Source organism: Oryza sativa, chromosome 4 (genome assembly GCF_034140825.1).
Source record: "Oryza sativa Japonica Group chromosome 4, ASM3414082v1".
Lineage (NCBI taxonomy): Eukaryota > Viridiplantae > Streptophyta > Magnoliopsida > Poales > Poaceae > Oryza > Oryza sativa.
The window spans coordinates 24,885,322-24,905,898 of record NC_089038.1 but is presented as its reverse complement, the minus strand read 5'-3'; the positions used below and the strand labels follow the sequence as shown (position 1 = coordinate 24,905,898).

Below are 20,577 nucleotides of genomic sequence, written 5' to 3'. Positions count from 1 at the left end.
AAGAGTACTCTGTCGTCAATTCACCGTTAGGATTTGGAGGGCCACACATCCTTGTCGCCCTCAGCCTAGATTCTGCCCATACACAAACAAGCAAACTGTTTAAGGTCGATATCTTGATGTGATCTGACTCTGACGCTGACGCTGACCCAATTTCACACGAAGACCAACCTAGCTCAAATCAACGGCAAGGTTGTGTTTAGATTTAAAGTTTGGATCTAAACTTCAGTCCTTTTCTATCACATCAATCTGTCATACACATACAATTTTTCAGTCATATCATCTTTAATTTCAATTAAAATTCAAACTTTGCACTGAACTAAATACAGTCCAAGTTGGTTCACAGCTGCACATAAAATCAAATCCCCCTTTTTAAAACAAGGGGAAAATTCGGGCGTGCCTTTCACACTCGCGTTTTCTAGCTACTCGTTGGCTACCGCAGCATAAAACGTTTCGTTGGCCTAAACCTCGTGTCGGTTTCTATTTTGCGAGCATAATAATTCTGTCAATTTGTATTCAAATTCGGGGAGATAGCTACTTTAAACTTGTAAGCCTCCTTAAGAAAGGGAGAAGTTTTATAGGATTTGAGCTAGATCACGTGAAAATCATATAAAATTTCACTGTTCAAAAGGAGCGGCTATAGTGATAACTTGCGTAAGATCAGCAATAGAGCCACCTGAACCTGCCTGGGCTCCGCCGCTGCCTTTTCCTCTATCGATAGCCGTTGACACATAAAAATTAGTCTATTATCGAAAAACGCTATTAGTTACCCAGGCCATTTGCTTCCCCGTTGGCTAGGTTGATGTCTCCCGTGGCCCTTTTGCTTACCTAGCAGAGATATAAACAACTGCAGTAAAAATGTCTAATCTAGTATAGAATAACAGAGTTGAACTGAGTTTTATATCAGCAATTCAGCATTGTTCGGGAGAAGATGTAGCTCCAAGCTTCAAATTTTCTAGATGAGGGAGGAATATAAGCTAGTCAAACCCTGACAGGGCATGCTCTTGACATTTCTAAGCCTGTGCAAATTTGCAATCAGCTGAGCTGTGCTGTACTCCGCAGGGGAAACCAAATGATTTGGTTCGCTTACATATCAAACATAAAAATGGGTCGCTTACATATCAAACATAAAAATGGATAAGTTCACTTGAGGTCCCTTAACTTGACATTAAGTTCGATTTTCGTCCTTAAACCGCAATACCAGATACAACGGATCTCTCAACTATCAAAACTGGTTCAATATACTCTCCCCTCCTATAAAAACCAATTTAATATCAGATGTGACACATCTACTATGAATCTAGACATGCATATGTCCAGATTTGTATTTTAGGGATAGATGGAGTAGGTCCCAAGATGGTTTGGACAGCGGTTTCAGTTGACATGGCATTTGCATGATTAATTTGACTTGGTCTTTATCTGACGTGGTATTAACGTTGCACATGAAATAAAATTTAACAATTTAAAAATTAAAACAAATTGTATGGACTCATATGTTAGTTGACCAATAAGATTAAAAAATAGTGAGAGCCACATGCCAATGGGCCCTAATTCTCCACCTCATCCTCTCTTCTTCTTTATATTCTCCCCTCTTGAAGAGGGCATCTTCCCTTCCGGAGGAGAGGATATAGATAAGAGAGAGGATCAGGTGGAGGACGTGAGGCTCACTGGCATCCCACTATTTTTAATTAAATTTACTGACTGTTATATGGACCCGTATATTTTGTTTTAATTTTTAAATTGTTAAATTTTGATTCATGTGCCACGTCAGATGAAGACCGAGTCAAATTAACCACATAGGCGTTTACGTCAGCTGAAACTACCGGCTAAACCGTTTTGGGACTTATATTACATCGGTTTTGATAGTTGAGGGACCCATTGTATATGGTATTGCGGGACAAGAATGAAAGTCGAACTCGCTTTCATATTAAGGGATCTAAAGTGAACTTATTCCTATCCTTTGCGATCCATATATGGATGGGCTTCAGGATTGCATCATAGCCGAGGTTAACTGGGCAAACATTTGGAAGAGGCCCACGAGGTCTCACCGAACAGCAGAAAGGATCAAAAGAAGCATCATTTTTCCTTTTTAGAGAACGATACTTCTACCTAGCCTCTATATCCAACTGGATATATGTAGCCATTTAAATTGAGAAATATCAAAAGAAGCATCATGCGATTGAGTTTTAAGCAGCAAATATATAGCTCCAAAGTTCCTCTCCAAAAACAAACATCATTAAGTACTGTCTAAAAGGGCAAACAGTAGAAATTTCTTTCTCTGCAAAGAATATCAGAACAGCAGAAAACATCAGAACAATGTTGGCAACCACCTACTAATGCTTTTTGGAGACAAGACAATTTATACAAGAGAAAATCCAACAAATGCAAGTAGTCGTAGATATACCGTTGCCACTCAAATTGCTTTCTGATATTTCTTCAGAATATGCAATAAACTCAACAGCCAGTCATTTAGGAGTACTGAAGTCCAGATCGTTCAATATACAGCATGGAATTTAGGACCCGAGCTCAAAGGCAAAAAGGATATACAAGGTCATTGCAGAAATGCAGACTATGATTTTCTGATCCTGTCCTGATTTTAGTTCACTCATGAATAGAGTGGAATATGTTCTGAGCATGCCAATAATAAAGCAATAATTCGGTTTCAAAAAGAAAAAAAAGGAGTAAGCAACAATTGGAGGCAACTATTCTAACATCAATACATCATCCATAACTTTATGTAATTTGTCACAACTCACAAATGCATAACCAACTATCCAAATGTAATTTACAAAACAAGCTTGCAAAAGTGGCAGCAGCAATATGAGGATATTTGTTAAGCTAAAGCAAGCTATTGCCTGTACAAAAAACGATCCATTAATCGAGCTGTATATATTCATACGCAGCAGTTAAGGATATGATAAAATAACAAGAGAAACTATCACAAGGCGGGTTAATTGGAAGACAGCATCTTGCTATCCACTTTTTTTTTTTAAGAAAAGGGGCAAATCTTGCTATCCAATATCAAGAGATACTTCTAGCACATAGAACAAAAACTAAACTCCCAAGAAATATATCAATCAGTGATTATATCCCTATAAAACAAGAACAAAGAGGCAACCTGTACCGGCTCATACGCATAAACAAAAAGTGAGATCTGGATGCAGAGGCTTATCGATCGATTCCTGCGTTGTATATTATCAAGAATCAGCACGGGCATCGATCGGAGCAGCACAAGGCAGGGAAGAGATCGATAAACCACTGCGCCCAGGCATCACCCAAACAAATCTATAAAGATCGATGAAGAGAGAGAGAAAAAAAAAGGCAGATGCAATACTGACCCACTGACAGATATGGACTGAGAGCAACAGAAACAGCAATGAAAACAAATAAATATACTACCCTATACAAGATTATGTGCTTGCCTACTGAGAAAGAAGTGAGAGATCTGGAATTCTGGATCTAACTAATGCACAAGGTTGCTTGTGATGGTGGCAAACCATAGCAACAACAAAGCAAGGAGAGGAGACGATTAGGAATCTTGTGTGTGTTCTTTGCAAAAGGGAGTGTGGTCTACAACACAAAACACTTGGTTCTCTCTGTCTCTTTACTCCCTTGATCTCTCTATAAGAGGAGAAGTTTCTTGGCCACTAGGAAGTGGAGAGGATAGCTCTGACATTTCGGTAAGCTGGTGGCTGGACACACAGTGGGGAGGTAAAGATGAGCTGAGCTCAGCTAGGCAACAGCATGTGTTGCTAGTGGCCACTAGCCATCTATCCCTGTCTACTGTTGTTAAAGAGAAAAGAGGGAGACAGTTCCATGTCTACCATTTGCTCAATGTTGGCAACAACCTGATGTGTAATGTAATCTGAAGGTTACCTTGGCATGATTGATCAGTTGATCTAAAGTGATAAGAAAATGTTTAGCCAATTATGGCATGAAAATATCAGTTGCCATACAGTATACTACTCAGTGATGGTACAAGTTACTGATTATAGATGATATTCGTTGAGCAAAGCAGACATAGGTCGATGAGCCACATGAGCCCATATCAACCTGAGACAGGATAAACTTATCGTGAGTTTAACAAAGTTTGGATCAGGTCAGGATAATATGCGTTGCGCAAGAGAAGAATAAAAATGTTTGCTTACACTTTGCCCAAGGTTGGTACTAATACTATACAAATTACATGTTGCACCATTTCAAAAATAATAATAATAAAAAGCTGTTGCACCTGTAGTTGCTAACAATGAAATGAACTCTTGGCACAGCAGGTCTTAACAGGACAGATCAAGTGCTACTGTATTATTTGCATCTTCGATACATGAAATCAAAGAGTACAGATGAAGCTTAGTGCATTTAGGTGTAACTCGGTCGAGTTACTGGGTCGAGGAAATTAGCATAAAAAATCACACAAGGCTACAGTCTTTCCAGCAAAATGGACTTAAATCTGAACCAAGTTCCATTAAAAATTAGACAGCCTTTTTGAGATGATCAAGATCAGATAGCTTGAAATTTGCATATGTACACACCGGGCTTCAATCATATGTAATCTGAATCTCAAAATAAATAGTTGTTATCATCACACTACAGTATACCCACATGTGGACCAATCTTTGAAAATCTATCCACCAACTCAAAAACTATACCAGCAACAAGCCTGCCTTCACATAGGAGAACAAAGCTGAGGAAAGCCACAGAACTATAGATCCCTCGTCTCAGTAATAACATCGTGGGGGCATGCTATTTTTTCACCATCTTTGCTGTTTTTCAAGATTCAAGAACATAACATGTCAAAGCACCAATAGGAAGAATTGCAGGTCAGCTAGCAAGCTTGAAGGCATCAATAAACAGGCCATATGTGAAACCCATCTTGAAGTTGTTGAGGAGAGCAAATGGGAAGGTAACCTTAGGCCGGCTGTAGTAGAACTTAGTTACGTATTCAGTAAGCAGGACACACACAACTGCTGCTATGACATCGTTCACACCCAACGCTCCGAAAGACAGAGATATTGTCTGCGCCACATAAAAGCCTCCCAGAAGTGAGATACCACCAAAAAGAGCTCTCCTTGACCGGCTTCTGAAATAGTTTCTAGAGAGTTCAGGGATGGTTCGGATTATATCAACTAGCCTTCGACGACCATCATTTCCCTGTACTGCACGAACTTTGATAAATTTGTAAGAGGATCTCCTTGGGTAGTTTTTGTAGCTTGGCGACAGTAGCCTTGCCTCTCCATATAGACCACTGTTGGCAAAACCAATAGAGATTGTCTTTGAAGCACATGCCATTGAAAAGTGCCAATCACTGCATGAACATAAAAATTTCAATAAAACACAGATATGCAATTAGGGATTCTGCTGTTGTGTGAGAGGCACAAGTTTGCAGATAAAAGTAGATAAGTCAAGAAAGAAAGAAAACAATAGAAAGAATGAACACAACGACTAACAGAAATATCAATGGATTATCTGAAGGAACAGACGATGAAAATAGTGACAATGCAAAAAATTGATAATTCTACAATATGCCTCAAAACCAAATTGAAGGGATGCATTAGCCTGCTAGGCATTCCAAATTCCGTTTGATGGGAAAATACTTTGCCATCAGACAGCCATCAAACATCCTGACATGGGAATAGCTTATTGTTTGCTACGGCAGTATACTATACACTATACAGTGGTTTATGGCATTCCAATGTACTCAAAACGTGATTGACTCCAAGCTGTTCAATGTAATTTAAATCCTCAAGCCTAAAGCATTAATGCAGTATGGTTGGTTCAAACCTGAACACACCATCGTCATTCACAGGTATGGTAAAAGGGCAAAGGCAATTACGAGGCACTAACAACTTTCCTAGCACGGCACCTACCATTGCACAGGGAAACACAGAGAATATGAAAACACTTAACTACTTCAGGCTATTTGTACGGTTGTACCACACAGAACTACCATCAGAGCAATAGTCTCCGATAAATTCAAAAAGCTGAATCTCACCAGAGCAACTCCTATTGGCAGTGTCGACTCCGCTGCGCAAATACGTCAAACAGGTAGCATGAGATGCTACGAGTAGTGGCGAATGTACGATTTTGCAGCCAGTTGTTCAGTTAAAAAAACGTTTCATACATGAAACGCACAACCATAACAAGTTTTTTCCCCCACAAATACTTCAAATTCTCAAACTCACATTTCTGAAATCTCAAACTCTACCATTGATTCAGTGACCAATTCAGCTTCAGATCAACAATAATTGGCAAGCGGACTGTGAGAACTGGAAAGGGATTCGTTTCAGAAATCCTTACCTCTTGCTGCCTTGCTGTGGTCTGTGGAGCGGTAGAGGTCAGCGGAGGCTGGTGAGCCGGGCTGATGGCGTCGTAGAGGGCCAACCCACGGTGTCCGTCGGCTGAGCCACCGCCGGCGCCTCCGCCCTACCGCTGCGCGGCCGCGCAGGCGAGGGGAGCGCCGCCGAGCCGCGCCGAGGAGGAGAGGGAGAGGGAGAGAGAGAGATGAGGGAAGTGTGGCGCTGTAGCTTCGGGTGGTGGGGCTCACTGGCTCAGCGAGAGAAACACTCCCTTCTCCCACTGGAGAGTGGGCCCCACTACCAGCTTACCGAGATATTTACGGGAGTGCCCCTCCCTAGGGTTTAATCCCCTCTCCCCTCAAAACCTCCATGGACGGAGCTCCAGGCCCCACCGCCACCGCCACCGCCCACGCCGCCGCTCCATGATCCGCCGCCGCGCGGCGGCGGTAGCGACACTACGCGCCTCCCTGCGCCGCACCTGCTCCCACGCCGCCGGCGACTCCGAGGACCCCCTGCTCGGCCTCGTCGAGCCACCCGCGCCGCCGCAACCGCCACCCCGGTCTCGCCTCGGCCCCAGAGACTTCGAGTTTCTTCGGGAGCCCGCCGCCGCCGCCGCGGCCGGTGCCCTCCCGCCACCGGAGGCCGTGCTGATCTCCAAGGCGATCCGGGCATTCGGCGCCGACTTCGACGGCAAGGCGGAGCGCGTCCTGCGGCGGTGCCGCGGGTTCCTGACCGACTCCGTCGTGGTGGCGGTGCTCGGGGCGGTGCGCGACGCCCCGGAGCTCTGCGCGAGGTTCTTCCTCTGGGCCGAGCGGCAGGTTGGGTACAGCCACACGGGCGCATGCTACGACGCCCTTGCGGATGCGTTGGGTTTCGACGGCCGCGCCAGGGATGCCGAGAGGCTGCTTAGGGAGATTGGGGAGGAGGACCGCGAGGTGCTCGGCAGATTGCTCAATGTGCTAGTGCGGCGGTGCTGCCGCGGAGGGATGTGGAACGAGGCGCTGGAGGAGCTCGGGAGGCTGAAGGACTTTGGGTACAGGCCGTCTAAGGTGACCTACAATGCACTGGTCCAGGTGCTCTCGAGCGCGGGGCAGGTGGACTTGGGGTTCCGGGTTCAGAAGGAGATGTCCGAGTCGGGGTTCTGCATGGACCGGTTCACCGTTGGGTGCTTTGCGCACGCTCTGTGCAAAGAGGGGCGGTGGGCTGATGCACTAGACATGATAGAGAGGGAGGATTTCAAGCTTGATACAGTATTATGCACACATATGATCAGCGGGCTGATGGAGGCATCGTATTTTGACGAGGCCATGTCATTCCTCCATAGGATGCGATGCAACTCATGTATTCCAAATGTGGTCACATATAGGACGTTGCTCTCAGGATTTTTGAAAAAGAAACAGCTTGGCTGGTGCAAGAGGATCATTAATATGATGATGACTGAGGGCTGCAATCCAAATCCATCCTTGTTTAATTCCCTTGTGCATAGTTATTGCAATGAAAAGGATTATGCGTATGCCTATAAACTTTTAAATAGGATGACTACTTGTGGTTGCCCTCCTGGTTATGTTGTGTACAATATTTTTATTGGAAGTATATGTGGTCAGGAGAAATTACCAAGCCCTGATTTGCTGGATTTAGCTGAGAAAATTTATGGAGAGATGCTGGCTGCTAATTGTGTTCTTAATAAGGTTAACGTTGCCAATTTTGCTCGATGCCTTTGTGGTGTCGGGAAGTTTGACAAGGCATTTCAGCTCATAAAGGAGATGATGAGGAAAGGTTTTGTCCCTGATACAAGTACATACTCTAAGGTGATCACTTTTCTCTGCCATGCTACTAAGGTAGAGAAAGCTTTCCTTCTGTTCCAAGAGATGAAGATGGTCGGTGTAACTCCTGATGTGTATACATACACAATTTTGATTGACAGCTTTTGTAAAGCTGGACTCATTGAACAAGCCCAGTGGTTGTTTGAGGAGATGAGGAGTGTGGGTTGCTCCCCAACTGTGGTGACATATACTGCACTTATTCATGCTTACCTCAAAGCTAAGCAGGTACCTCAGGCTAATGATATTTTTCACCGAATGGTTGATGCTGGCTGTCGTCCAAATGATGTTACTTATGGTGCATTGGTAGATGGTCTCTGTAAAGCAGGCAACATCAGTAAGGCTTTTGAAGTCTATGCCAAATTAATTGGAACTTCTGATAGCGCCGATTCTGATTTTTACTTTCCATGTGAGGACAGACACACACTTGCTCCAAATGTTGTGACATATGGTGCACTAGTAGATGGTTTATGCAAAGCTCACAAAGTGGACCATGCTCATGAATTACTAGATGCTATGTTATCTTCTGGTTGCGAGCCCAATCACATTGTGTACGATGCTCTTATTGATGGCTTTTGCAAAGCTGGAAAAATTGACAGTGCTCAGGAGGTATTTCTGCAGATGACAAAGTGTGGGTACCTTCCCAGTGTACATACGTACACCTCGTTGATTGACAGGATGTTCAAGGATGGAAGACTTGATCTTGCAATGAAAGTTCTCTCTCAGATGTTAAAGGATTCTTGTACTCCTAATGTTGTTACGTACACAGCTATGATTGATGGTCTTTGTAGGATAGGTGAAAGTGAGAAGGCACTAAAGCTTCTGTCATTGATGGAAGAGAAAGGATGCAGTCCGAATGTTGTAACTTACACTGCTCTAATAGATGGATTAGGCAAAGCTGGCAAGATTGATCTGAGTCTTGACCTTTTTACACAAATGAGCAGAAAAGGATGTTCTCCCAATTATGTTACGTACAGAGTTCTGATAAACCACTTGTGTGCTGCTGGCCTTTTGGATAAGGCTCGTTTACTGCTTGGTGAAATGAAGCAGACTTACTGGCCAAAGTACTTACAAGGATACCGTTGTGCAATTCAAGGTTTCAGCAAGAGCTTTATCGCTTCTCTGGGTATTCTGGAGGAGATGGAATCATATGGCACAGTACCAATTGCACCTGTTTATGGAATGCTGATCGATTGTTTCTCCAAAGCTGGCAGGCTGGAGATAGCTATGGAGTTGCACAAAGAGATGATGGAAGTTCCGTCATCTGTAAAAACTGACAATGACATGTACGCTTCATTGATCCAGGCACTTTGTTTAGCATCTCAAGTTGAGGAAGCATTTCGATTGTATAGTGAAATGACAAGGAGAGGCTTTGTACCTGAGTTAAGTGTCTTTGTTTGCCTCATAAAGGGATTAGTTGAAGTAAAAAAGTGGGACGAAGCCCTCCAGTTGTGCTATGGCATATGTCATGAGGTTGGTCTACTTCTTTCATATACCACTCAAATATTTCTATTTACCTTTGTTGTTATTGTTGTTGGTTATGGCAAGAATATAGAACCACAGGTTGACTTAGGGGATTCATTTAGTTCTTTCACAGTATCAGCATCAGCAAGTAATCTCAAGACTGCTGTAATATGTAGACACTCACCTATTAAATTTGACAGTGTTATTTTATGAAATATGCCTGTAAGCTATTCAACCATTTGTTGAGCAGCTCTAGACTGAAATATTACTTTGCATTATTATTTTTTACAAATAGAGAATTGCACTTGATTCAGTAATAGTGGTATACTGATCTGCTTAAATATCCTTCTTTGTATTGTATTTTGGGTAAGGGCAGCATTTTGTTGATGCAGCATATTTGTGCACAATTACACTCCTGATTTTGATACACCTTTATGAATCGTAGATCCTGACATAAGAGCATCAGTACAGTATTTTCTGCTAACGGCTTCCACAATTTGTTGTTAATATGACCATTTCACATTTTGAGCTTTATTACAATAGGTTTCTTCAGTTTCTTTTTTCCTTTGGGTGATTTGCATTGTACCACTACTTAATATTGGGTATTGGACCAGGGTGTGAACTGGCAGGGTAACAAATCTTTTCATGGAGGCTAGAGCTGTTTTGTCTTACTGCATCATAAATCATGCAAATGACAACACTTCCACCTAAGGAGTCATGTTCTTGTATCTCAAGATTGTTGCGAGATGTGGTGACTCAGAGACCTAAAGTGCAATTCATGATGACTCAAGAAAAATAACTCGGAGGCCATGGAATAACACTACAGAATGAACAATCCTGCATGAAAAGATGTACCATGTATGCATAAACCTTATTTTTTCAATATGGGCAGGCAATTTTTTAGGTTTATGAACTCCTTTGCCTTTGTAATTTCTGACCCTTTATTTTTCTTTCAATTTTATTTAGGGATAGCTGATTCATCTTCAGATGGGCAAAGCCACAAAGGAATCTCGCTATGGTTATCAAGTTCAACATTTGTATATAAGGCAACGATGGTTATACAAAAGGCATTTGACTGAAAATAATCTCAAAGTTTCATAGTTCCTTTATTCATCAAATTAACTGATATTTTCACCCTTCTATTTCCTTAAATTTCTTCTTCAGTGATAGAGTAATGGAGATATACTATCAGCCTTTTTGTTCGTTCTCAAATTTTTAATGATTATTTGAATGATATTTGAACTGATATTATCAACTGTAATTATCTCACAGTTAAATGTTTGACAACATTTTGTTGACCAGTTTGTACCGTCTGAGTCCTTGATCTCAGCATGTCACGGACTTCAGTCCTGTTTATAGAACCTCTATATTTATATCACAAAGAAAATGCCTATAAGGTGAGTTGTGTTAAGATCCTTCACCAGCTATGCCTGCCATCTTACTTCACTCTGGTAGCTTCATATTTGATCCAGAAGGTTTTTCATGCCTTGCTAAACATTAATCTGTGCCATCCAACTGATTTTTGGAAGTTAATTAATGCCCAGAATTTTTTTCCCCAATTTGCTACTATATAATTAGTTTTAGCATACTAGTACCATATTTTTACCATACCTAGAATCTACCTGCAGCTGCAATGCCTTCAACACTAGTAGTATATGACATGTTGCTATATTGGTTGCCTTTTAATTTAAAAGTTCTGTATGGCTGTTATTGAATATATATTGGATCAAACAAGTATTGTGGTTCATATTTCCTTTCATCCAGTTGTGCATTTATTATGGTGTCGAGGGCAAAATAGGAGAATGTGAAGATGCTTTCTTGAAGAAAAAAAGAAAACCATGCGTCTGTGCAGAATTCTAATCTTTCTGATTTCAATTTGCAGTTGAGACGGGGGATAGTAAGCATATGTAGCTGACTGGCTCACCATTGCATGGAATATACATCCTTTTGGGAAACTATGAAAATCAGTAGAGTTCAATTTCTTCATGGGTTTACTGCTAAATGTAAATTTTGCATTATGGATATGCTTTCTTGGTGCCTGCATAGATGCATTCTAGTAGAGTTCAATTTCTTCATGGGTTTACTGCTAAATGTAAATTTTGCGTTATGGATATGCTTTCTTGGTGCCTGCATAGATGCATTCTGATGCACTGTTGTAGTAGTTGATAATTTTGAGGAAATGGGTGGATTATACATCAAGTGGCTGTTGCATCATAGTCATAGATTCATAAAAATGTATTTATTGATCAACTTGTGAAGTTCACAAAGCACTATGTATGGTTCATGACCATTATCATGGTCGCATAAGATCTTTGGGCAGATCATGATGCAGACGTACTGAGCAGGCCAGTGCTGTGCGGACTAATCGTTTCTATATTAGTTCAGCAAATTTTTTTTAATCAAACATTGCTTCAGAAAGGTTATGCTTTCGGAGGCGCCAATTTGAGTCTTGCTACATGAGTCTTGAGCACGTTGCTGGGAATTATGCTGAGAATATATATGATATGCTGCCCCATAATGTCGACAGGGAGAAAATGAACGCTTAGCTGACAACGTATTGATACATACAGAAAAGAATGTCAGCATTCTGAACCTGAATGCATCCTTGTATAAAAATGCTTGAGCTGTCAATAAAAAGAACTCGTAATAAATAAAATGGGCCTGCATAATAGCAGAAAAACCCGGTGAAGAAAATCAGTAAAAACTGATACTTTTATGTAGTTGAATCGTGTTATCAGGATATTCAGAAGATTGAAGTTTCAAATAAATATTGCACGCATATGTCTAACATTGTGAAAAATATGAAATCGTTTCATTTATACACATTATTGTTACCAATCTAGTTCTTCCGGGGCATAGATTCTGCATCCTACAAAACTCCTGTCTTATTCGACGACGAGGCATAAGTTCTTCCACAGCCAAGCTGCTCCTCTCTTTTGACCTCGCAACTGTTTTTCTTGATGTGATCACTGATCCAGATACATCACCTTAAAAATATGTCAGCCGCAATACGAACGCGTAGCAGAATAACAAAAAGGCAAACAGATCATCGTAAATTTCGGCTTGTTTGTTCCGCAATCTGCTTGATATCAGGATATGTATCAACTATCAAGCCACCCGCGCTATTGGAGTTGACGAGTGTTAGGATAGATAGAACTTGATACAAAAAATTAGATTGGATGATATCATGGAGGCTTCAGATGAAGCTATGTAAACAAGCGATATATGCCTAGTTTTACCTGGGCCAACCGATATGCTGCTAGTCCATCATCAGATATACACACGGTAGGCCTGGCCTGATATCCATGGAATGTGTTATGTGGACAGGTCAACTGCAACAGTGCTGAAGAAGAAGAAGGGCATACACTCGATGAAGCAAGTGTCGTCGACGCATATATCTGATCTGAATTCCGAAAGCACACACTAGAGGTCGCTTTCTGATCCGAAGAGCCAGTCTTTTGCGTTGCTTTCTGATCTGAAAGACCCAAAAACCTTGGTGTTGCTTTCTGACCCAAAGCAAGCCAATGGCAGCGGGCAGGCGCTGAGGTTTTGTACTACACTTGCCCTCATCAACTGGGCTGATGGCGACGGTGGTCGAGAGCAGCAGCACGATCATGTTGCCGTTTCCGGCAGATTTTTCTGCCTTGTGGAATCTCCTTTGCAGCCTCTTTTCACAGAGAATCCGGCGCCGGCGACTCGGCGAGGACCACGGCCCCCCCTCTGCAAGTCCTATCGATCACGCGACGAATGGGATGCGCCCACGTGAAGGGGGGATGGTGCATTGTTCTCTGCCTTGTTCAATTGTTCTCCAGTCAAGATTATCAAGCCAGCGACAGTTCGGGGCATGGATTCCAACTCTCAACCTGACGTTCGCTTCGTCCACGTAACTGAGCTCTTTGCCTTTCCTGCTACCCTCCAGCCGCCTCCTAAAAGAAGCCATGACCACAAATGAAATATTTGGTGAGCAACCTGGGTAACTACCATTAGCATTTTTTTTTTGTTGGCAAGCCGTTTTGTACTAAACCATGCCCTACTGGGCTTGTTTGGGTCCTTTTGAACTCTTTTCTTTCCTCTTAATATAATGATGTGCAGTTCTTCTTTTGCGCGTTCGAGAAAAATAAATGTTAACTGAAATTACCTTCCTGGAGTTTATCTTGCAAAATGCTTAATAGGATGAGACATTTAGGTGCCAGCAGGAGTGGAGGACTGAGAAAACCAGTGGCTTGATTCCTCGATGCACAGCTCAAGGCCTGCGTTCTGCAAGTGGGAACATAACATCAGAAGGGGGAGGCGTGATTGACATAAAATCTTTGGTGCGAATTACAGGAATAAAATGGGATTCCGCGGGCCCCTGTTGGTCAAGAATAAATGTAGTAGGCCTTTGCCTTATCTATCTCTGCTTTCTGCGTCCGCTTTATGTAGAGTCCATCAGCTCCGCAGGCATATTCCTGTCATGATAAGAAGATTAGGACGTTGTATTACACAAATCATATTCTGTCAGAAAGCAAGGAAGACAGAGCGGCAGACATTTCAAAAGGCAAATGCACCCCCCTAGGAGTATTCGTAAGAAGCTGCATTCTGACCTATTTGTCAGAGATCATATTCCATCAGGAAAACTAGTAAAATAGAGATGTACAGAGTACAATAAACTTCTATAGAAAGTTTATTAGCAGAATATGCGTACTGTCAACAGCCCTTAAGTGAAATTCTGAGTTTCGTGTGAAAGTTTGAATCTTGAGAACAGCTGACAAGTGAGTTTAGATGTTCAGTTCCGCAATATGAGTGATTGTGTGTCAAGCAACTTATAAAATGATTCTAGAAGGCCTACTGCCCTTGGAATGTGACTTGGACTGGTGTTTTAGGTAGTAGCTTGAACTCGGGGGGGTGAGATCATAGAACTACAGAGACACAGAAAAGGGTAAATATTTTGGACAAAAAAAATAGCAGACTGATTTTATATTATAATTGACTGCACCACCTATTATGCATATTAAAATAAAAGAAAATTGGATTTTCAAATTTTGTTACAATAGAGCAGATATTGTGACAGTTCAAAACATGCCAAAATGTTTGTTCCGAAAGAAGGCTGTTTTAGTCTTTGAGCAAAATCTCGCTTGATAGATAAAGAACAGGACTAATATGTTTAGAACTTTAGATAGACATACTTGGAGAGCAGTGAATAACAGAATGTTGTAGATCAAATAAAGCCAATTTACCATCGTCATCATTATCTAAGAACCCACCCTAACCTATAATCTTTGAATGACGAAAACTTGATTCTGAATTCTAGATGTCGGCATGCACTGAAATAAACCACACAGCTGTACCACTAATTTGCTTATCAAGCATCTACTTGATAAAAGAACTGCTATAAAGGAAGACAGGAATTATTGATTTGGTAGAAGACAGTGAACAAGTGTCAAGAAAATCCTCTAGCACTTTTTTATTGTTGCAGTCCAATATTCCCAACCAATCATGCTCAAGAAACCTCTTTTGTAATTTATATTGAGAAATGATCCTCACTGCAATGCCATCAAATAGTAGGTACGCTCTAACTTCTTGTTGTCTACAGTATGGAGATAGAAGTATAGAACCTTGGCAAGTATTGCCCTACCAGGGGGCTGATGCTTACTTATCCCATTTGCCTACAACTCTTACTGAGGAAGAGTTACAGAAAGTTCTTGTTGAGAATGAGAAACATGAGGTGTCAATCTAAAAGACAAGTCCAAAGGCAATCTACTTTTCAGCAGGAGCGTATCATGTCTAGGGTTGCAGATATAGGGAATAAGTGAGAGTGGTCAGCAGATTTTATTCATCGATGTGGAATAGCAATGAACACTCCTTATTTTTATGTAGGCTATGAGAGTGGACATACCACAATATTTCCAGTGATGGCAACCAATATAATACAGTACACCTGCCTACGCCTTAAAGTTAAGATTCCAAGTCTTCAGGAGCTAACAACTCCTGATACCACGAATGCCTTCAGCACTTAGATTGTGAGTATATATAGGGCACATACCTGCACTCATCAGTTCACCCAAGTTCAACATTTCTGCTCAAGTTAGCTTCTTAGCACAGCCTCTTCTTGCTCAACTCCTGAAGATCATCAATCTTCACTAGCCATGTCAAGGGACCCACTTGTCGTAGGACATGTTGTTGGGGATATCTTAGACCCATTCAACAAATCAGCATCACTCAAGGTCCTATACAACAACAAGGAATTAACAAATGGGTCTGAGCTCAAACCGTCACAGGTAGCAAATGAACCAAGGATTGAAATTGCTGGCCGCGACATAAGGAACCTTTACACTCTGGTAAGTCCAAATCCTCATTACTGCATTGAACAATATTGAGTTCATAAGGAATACTATTTGGCATCTAGCCCAGGGGGAAAAAAGCATGTGCCTAATTACACGAGCCCCATCCAACTGTGTAGAGTGCTATACCTGTAGCATGTGCTATTAGTGTTCAGTACGTATAGAACACTGGAAGCAAATATTCTCAGCTTTCTGTAAGTTGTACAACTTCATCTGTGTGACTGGGTGGATTGAAAAAGACCTTTGCACCTCTATTTCTTTATTTCGTGTAAACAAAGATATTCTGTTTGCTTTTGATAGGTCAGCACATATACCTGCATATTTGAATGCTGCCTGTGGATCAAAATTATGCACGTCAGCCATGAAGTATAGGAATCTGAATCATTATGATTAGATGCATTAAAAAATTAACTGTACTTTGCTAGAATCATGAAGATGCATTAGTAGTGACACAACCATTGAAGCTAACAAAATAATAGTGTTATAGAAAGTTAATTTTCTAAAGCATCAAAGTTATGGAGAGCCTTGTATCTGGGTTGTGTCAATTAAGAAAGCAATGGCCATATAATCTTAGTGGAACACAAGTAACTGAGATGCACAGTTCATGGACCTTATACCCTCAAATTCAAAGTTTTTATCCTTTGCTTGGAATGATAATGTTTTATTTAACTAAAAAGTTATATTTTTCCCTAGAAGTAACACGCTAACTTGCTTTTAGGTGATGGTGGATCCTGACTCGCCAAGTCCAAGCAACCCAACAAAAAGAGAATACCTTCATTGGTAAAATCTGAAACATTTCAGAATTAATTGGTTTATACAATTCTACTTCTCCACTTGTGTGTGACGTGACAAATACAAAATCAAAAGCTATTCTTATGGTTATTTGCATGTGACAGGTTGGTGACAGACATTCCAGAATCGGCAAATGCTAGTTATGGTGGGTTATTCCTATTCTTTTCTTTTCTGAATTTAATGTTTTGATGGCATCAAGTCATCCAAGATTTTAAAGCAAATACATATCGTGCTGGTCCAGATGACAACATAATTAAAAATAAAAAACTAGCAAAGTGTATCATTTGTAGTTACATTTAATAAACACTAAAACTAAACTATAAGAGCATATAGTAAATCTGAAGGATAACGATACACCAATGTCATACCTGGATTTCAGATGATAAACAGCAGATCGTCCTGCCTTCGACATCAACCCATGGAAATAATTTCTTTTAACTATGATTGTCATAAACTTGTCTGATCTGACTGCACTGAGCTCAACATGAGCATCCCTATGCTATTTTTTTATTAACCTAAACTTGACCAATGGATGTCCATACTTCATGCATAGAACTTTTAAGTTTGAGAGGCTGAGAGCAATACTCATATGAACTGACTTTAACATGTTTTAACAATTTTTATTACAGGAAATGAAGTTGTCAGTTATGAAAGCCCAAAACCAACTGCAGGGATACATCGTTTTGTCTTTATATTATTTCGCCAATATGTACAACAGACTATTTATGCACCAGGATGGAGACCAAATTTCAATACAAGAGATTTTTCCGCACTGTATAATCTTGGACCTCCTGTGGCAGCAGTGTTCTTCAATTGCCAGAGGGAGAACGGATGTGGAGGCAGACGGTACATTAGATAAAAGTCAGGATCATTCATAGCCCTCTACAAGAAGAGGTGATATTCATGTGAGAAGATGAATGGGGTCAGGCACATCGCAACGTGCTGGTCAATGGTGGACCTTTTAATGTATCTTCATTTAAGAACTACTACCTTTGATACGTATCCAGGCACTAAACAAGGTGCTTTACGAATGAATTTAGCTTCAGATCTCATCTTGGAGAACACTTTATCTGGTTCTTCAGGAACGAAATCCTACTGATTCTGCACCCAACAACTGTTGTCCATGTCATGTTCAAAAGCGACTATCAAAGCAACAAATTGAGTGCATCATTGAAGAATGCAACTGATAACACGTCATGTTCTTTAAAAAAGAAAGCATCCTAGGCTTACTGAGAACTTTGCATAACTATTGGTGCAATAATGTGCATAGTGGAAACTCTAGCAGTCTCAATATTATGCCAATGGCTTATAACTGTCAGGTCTATTCCTCCATTTGCCAGTCTGATCACGATGCTGACTTGCGGATTTCACTGTTAGGCAGACCACTTGACTGCTAAGCTTTAGTACCAGAAAATCCTCACATTAGCTTAGGAATAATAAATAGTGTAAATGCAAACATAGTAACCAATCCAAGAATCGTTGATCATCATTTGTCCAAATGGAACACAAGCAGCAAGATGATCTCGGCAGAACACAATAACCATTTAAATCCTAAAGAACTAGAGACCATCCAGATGTATTTGCTTCATAAGTATGGAAAGCATTGCACGTACATCATCCATATACAGATGGTTCTGTTGCCCAACTAAGAATTCACAGGTCTTCCCATTCACCTCAATCACACTGGATCCTGGTTCCTTCTGCATGCCTTTCTCATTCATGAACCCTCTCGCCTTCCCTACATCTGCCCATCTATCACTCACTGCATACATGTTGGAGAGAAGGACATAAATCCCATTCCCAGAGGACTCCAACTCATGGATATGCATAAGAATCTGCTGCGAGAAATCCATTCGTCCATGAGCTTGGCATGCACTTAGTAGGGTTACCCATGTGAACACACCGGGTCTCATAGGCATGGCTTTAATTACATCATATGCTTCCTGGATGAGCCCAGCTCTTCCAAGAAGATCAACCATGCAACCATAATGATCTTCCCAAGGTGAGAGCTTGTAGGACTTTGTCATCAACTCAAACAACTGACGGCCTTCTTGCACTAAACCAGAGTGGCAACATGCACCAAGGACAGTTATAAAAGTGACCTCATTGGGGTGCAAACCTGATGCAACCATCCTGTCAAAGCAGTCAAGAGCCTCCCTGCCACGACCATGCAATGCAAACCCATTGATCAACGCATTCCAGGAAGATACATTCTTGAGGGGCATCTCTTGGAAGATGGAAACAGCGGTGTCCAAGCATCCACACTTGACGTACATATCAACAACTGAAGTCCCCACATGCACATCCCACTCGATGCCCTTCCGTTCTATGTACTCATGAACCCACCTACCAGACTCCAGTGCGCCCAAGCTTGCACAAGCTGAGAGGACAGTGGAAAGAACAACCTTGTCTGGCTTCACTCCCGATATCTGCATCGCATTGAACACCTCCAATGCTTCACTAGGACGCTTGCACTGCACCAAGCCACTTATCATAACCGTCCATGAAACAATGTCCCTCGCCAAAAGCATGTCAAATACCCTCCTTGCAAGATCCAGTTTCTCGCACTTGACATACATATCTAACAGAGCATTGCCAACAATTAGGTTCAGCTCCTTCTCCCGCCTGAAGTACCATCCATGCACGGCCTTCCCAGCCCGTGCCGTCCCCAGATTTCCACAAGCGACAAGCACGCTTGCCAGTGTTACCTCGTTCGGTGTAACGTCCATCTCAGCAAGGACCCCGAGAGCCTCCATGAACATACCTCCCCTGGTGAACGCAGACAACAGCGCGGTCCATGACACAACGTCCCGCTCTGCCATTTCGTCGAACACCTTCCTCGCGTCGCCACACTGGCCGCAGGCACCGTAGAACGTGACCAGCGCGTTCTGCACAGGGACGCGCCCCAGGAACCCGGCCTTCTCCGCGACCGCGTGCGCCTGGCAGCCCTCCCGGAGGCCGCCGCCCAGCCGCGCGCACGCCTTGAGCGCCGCGGGGAGCGTGTACCCGTCCGGCCGCGCGCCCGCGCCCGCGCCGGACGCGACGAGGAGGAGCGCGAAGGCGCGGAACGCCGCGGAGGGGTCGCCCGCATGGGTGAGGCTGGAGATGAGAGCGTTGAACGGGTGTGCGCAGCGCGGGCGGAGGAGGAGCAGCGCGCGGAAGGCGGAGGCGGCGGCGGCGGAGGAGGAGGAGCGCGCGGCCGCGGAGGCGAGGTGCCTGGCGAAGTGCGCGAGGAGGGCGGAGTCCGCGGCGAGGCCGGACGTGAGCAGGAGGGCGTGGGCGGCGAGGAGCGCGCGCGCGGGGAGCGGTGCCGGCGACGCGAGGAGGGCGCGGAGGCGGAGGGAGGAGGCTGGCATTGGTGCGGGAGGGAGATATCGGAGTCGGAGCCGTGCTTGAAGCTCATGATGAGCTCACGGCGAAGCCGCCATGGTGTGCCGGCGCGGCGGCGGCGGCGGCGGCGGCGGACGCCGGAGAGGGAGGGAAGTAGGGAACGGAGCTGAGGAAGAAGAGGTGAGAGAGAGGCGAGTGATTCTCGTGCCATCTGAAGCATTGATCATGGATCCAACGGCCTCAAATTGCTTCCTCCGTTCCTCTCAAGAGCTCGATTGAAAACGAACTGCCCCGTCGTTCGCTCATACTTATGTTTTGAATAAATTTCACAAAACTACACGTTTTATGGTCCAAGTTGTAGAAAATCGCACACACTTTGATACTTGACACTTAAGTACATATATTTTGGTAGTGTTGTTTCACAAAACCACACTATCAATGGATGGATTCACCCGTGAAATGACGTGGTTGTTTCACCTAGGACGAGGACATGGCATCCTATTACCAGCCATCGCACAAAATTAATAGGATGCCACGTCCACATCCTAGATAAAACAACCA

General features: G+C 42.8%; 4 protein-coding genes across 6 annotated transcripts; 2 read left to right on the top strand and 2 right to left on the bottom strand.

Annotated features, from left to right (window-relative positions):
- Nucleotides 1-4,271: 4,271 nt before the first annotated feature.
- On the bottom strand, nt 4,272-6,522 carry LOC4336230 (uncharacterized protein ycf20). Its single transcript, XM_015780988.3, has 2 exons — nt 6,292-6,522; nt 4,272-5,299 (listed from the first exon to the last, which is right to left on the bottom strand). The coding sequence occupies exon 2, from the start codon at nt 5,281-5,283 to the stop codon at nt 4,816-4,818; it is 468 nt and encodes a 155-aa protein (XP_015636474.1). The 5' UTR covers nt 5,284-5,299; nt 6,292-6,522; the 3' UTR covers nt 4,272-4,815.
- Nucleotides 6,523-6,634: 112 nt separating this feature from the next.
- On the top strand, nt 6,635-11,790 carry LOC4336229 (pentatricopeptide repeat-containing protein At1g06710, mitochondrial). 2 transcript variants are annotated; one of them, XM_015780985.3, is made up of 3 exons: nt 6,635-9,583; nt 10,189-10,432; nt 10,541-11,790. In XM_015780985.3, the coding sequence occupies exons 1-2, from the start codon at nt 6,713-6,715 to the stop codon at nt 10,228-10,230; spliced, it is 2,913 nt and encodes a 970-aa protein (XP_015636471.1). In that variant the 5' UTR covers nt 6,635-6,712; the 3' UTR covers nt 10,231-10,432; nt 10,541-11,790. The 2 variants fall into 2 exon arrangements, with proteins under 2 accessions (XP_015636471.1, XP_015636473.1); XM_015780987.3 differs by lacking the exon at nt 10,189-10,432 and having other exon boundaries at nt 10,541-10,875.
- Nucleotides 11,791-12,265: 475 nt separating this feature from the next.
- On the bottom strand, nt 12,266-20,229 carry LOC4336227 (pentatricopeptide repeat-containing protein At4g38010). Of its 2 annotated transcripts, XM_066310114.1 has the most exons (6): nt 17,055-20,229; nt 16,024-16,227; nt 15,597-15,911; nt 13,960-14,022; nt 13,713-13,831; nt 12,266-13,500 (listed from the first exon to the last, which is right to left on the bottom strand). In XM_066310114.1, exon 1 carries the CDS (start codon nt 20,040-20,042, stop codon nt 18,246-18,248), a length of 1,797 nt encoding a protein of 598 aa, XP_066166211.1. In that variant the 5' UTR covers nt 20,043-20,229; the 3' UTR covers nt 12,266-13,500; nt 13,713-13,831; nt 13,960-14,022; nt 15,597-15,911; nt 16,024-16,227; nt 17,055-18,245. The 2 variants fall into 2 exon arrangements, with proteins under 2 accessions (XP_066166211.1, XP_015633385.1); XM_015777899.3 differs by lacking the exons at nt 12,266-13,500; nt 13,713-13,831; nt 13,960-14,022; nt 15,597-15,911; nt 16,024-16,227 and having other exon boundaries at nt 17,243-17,568; nt 17,677-20,229.
- Nucleotides 15,700-19,485, top strand: LOC4336228 (protein FLOWERING LOCUS T). The gene is made up of 4 exons (XM_015777901.3): nt 15,700-15,891; nt 16,613-16,674; nt 16,791-16,831; nt 17,316-19,485. Exons 1-4 carry the CDS (start codon nt 15,700-15,702, stop codon nt 17,543-17,545), a joined length of 525 nt encoding a protein of 174 aa, XP_015633387.1. The 3' UTR covers nt 17,546-19,485.
- Nucleotides 20,230-20,577: the final 348 nt, after the last annotated feature.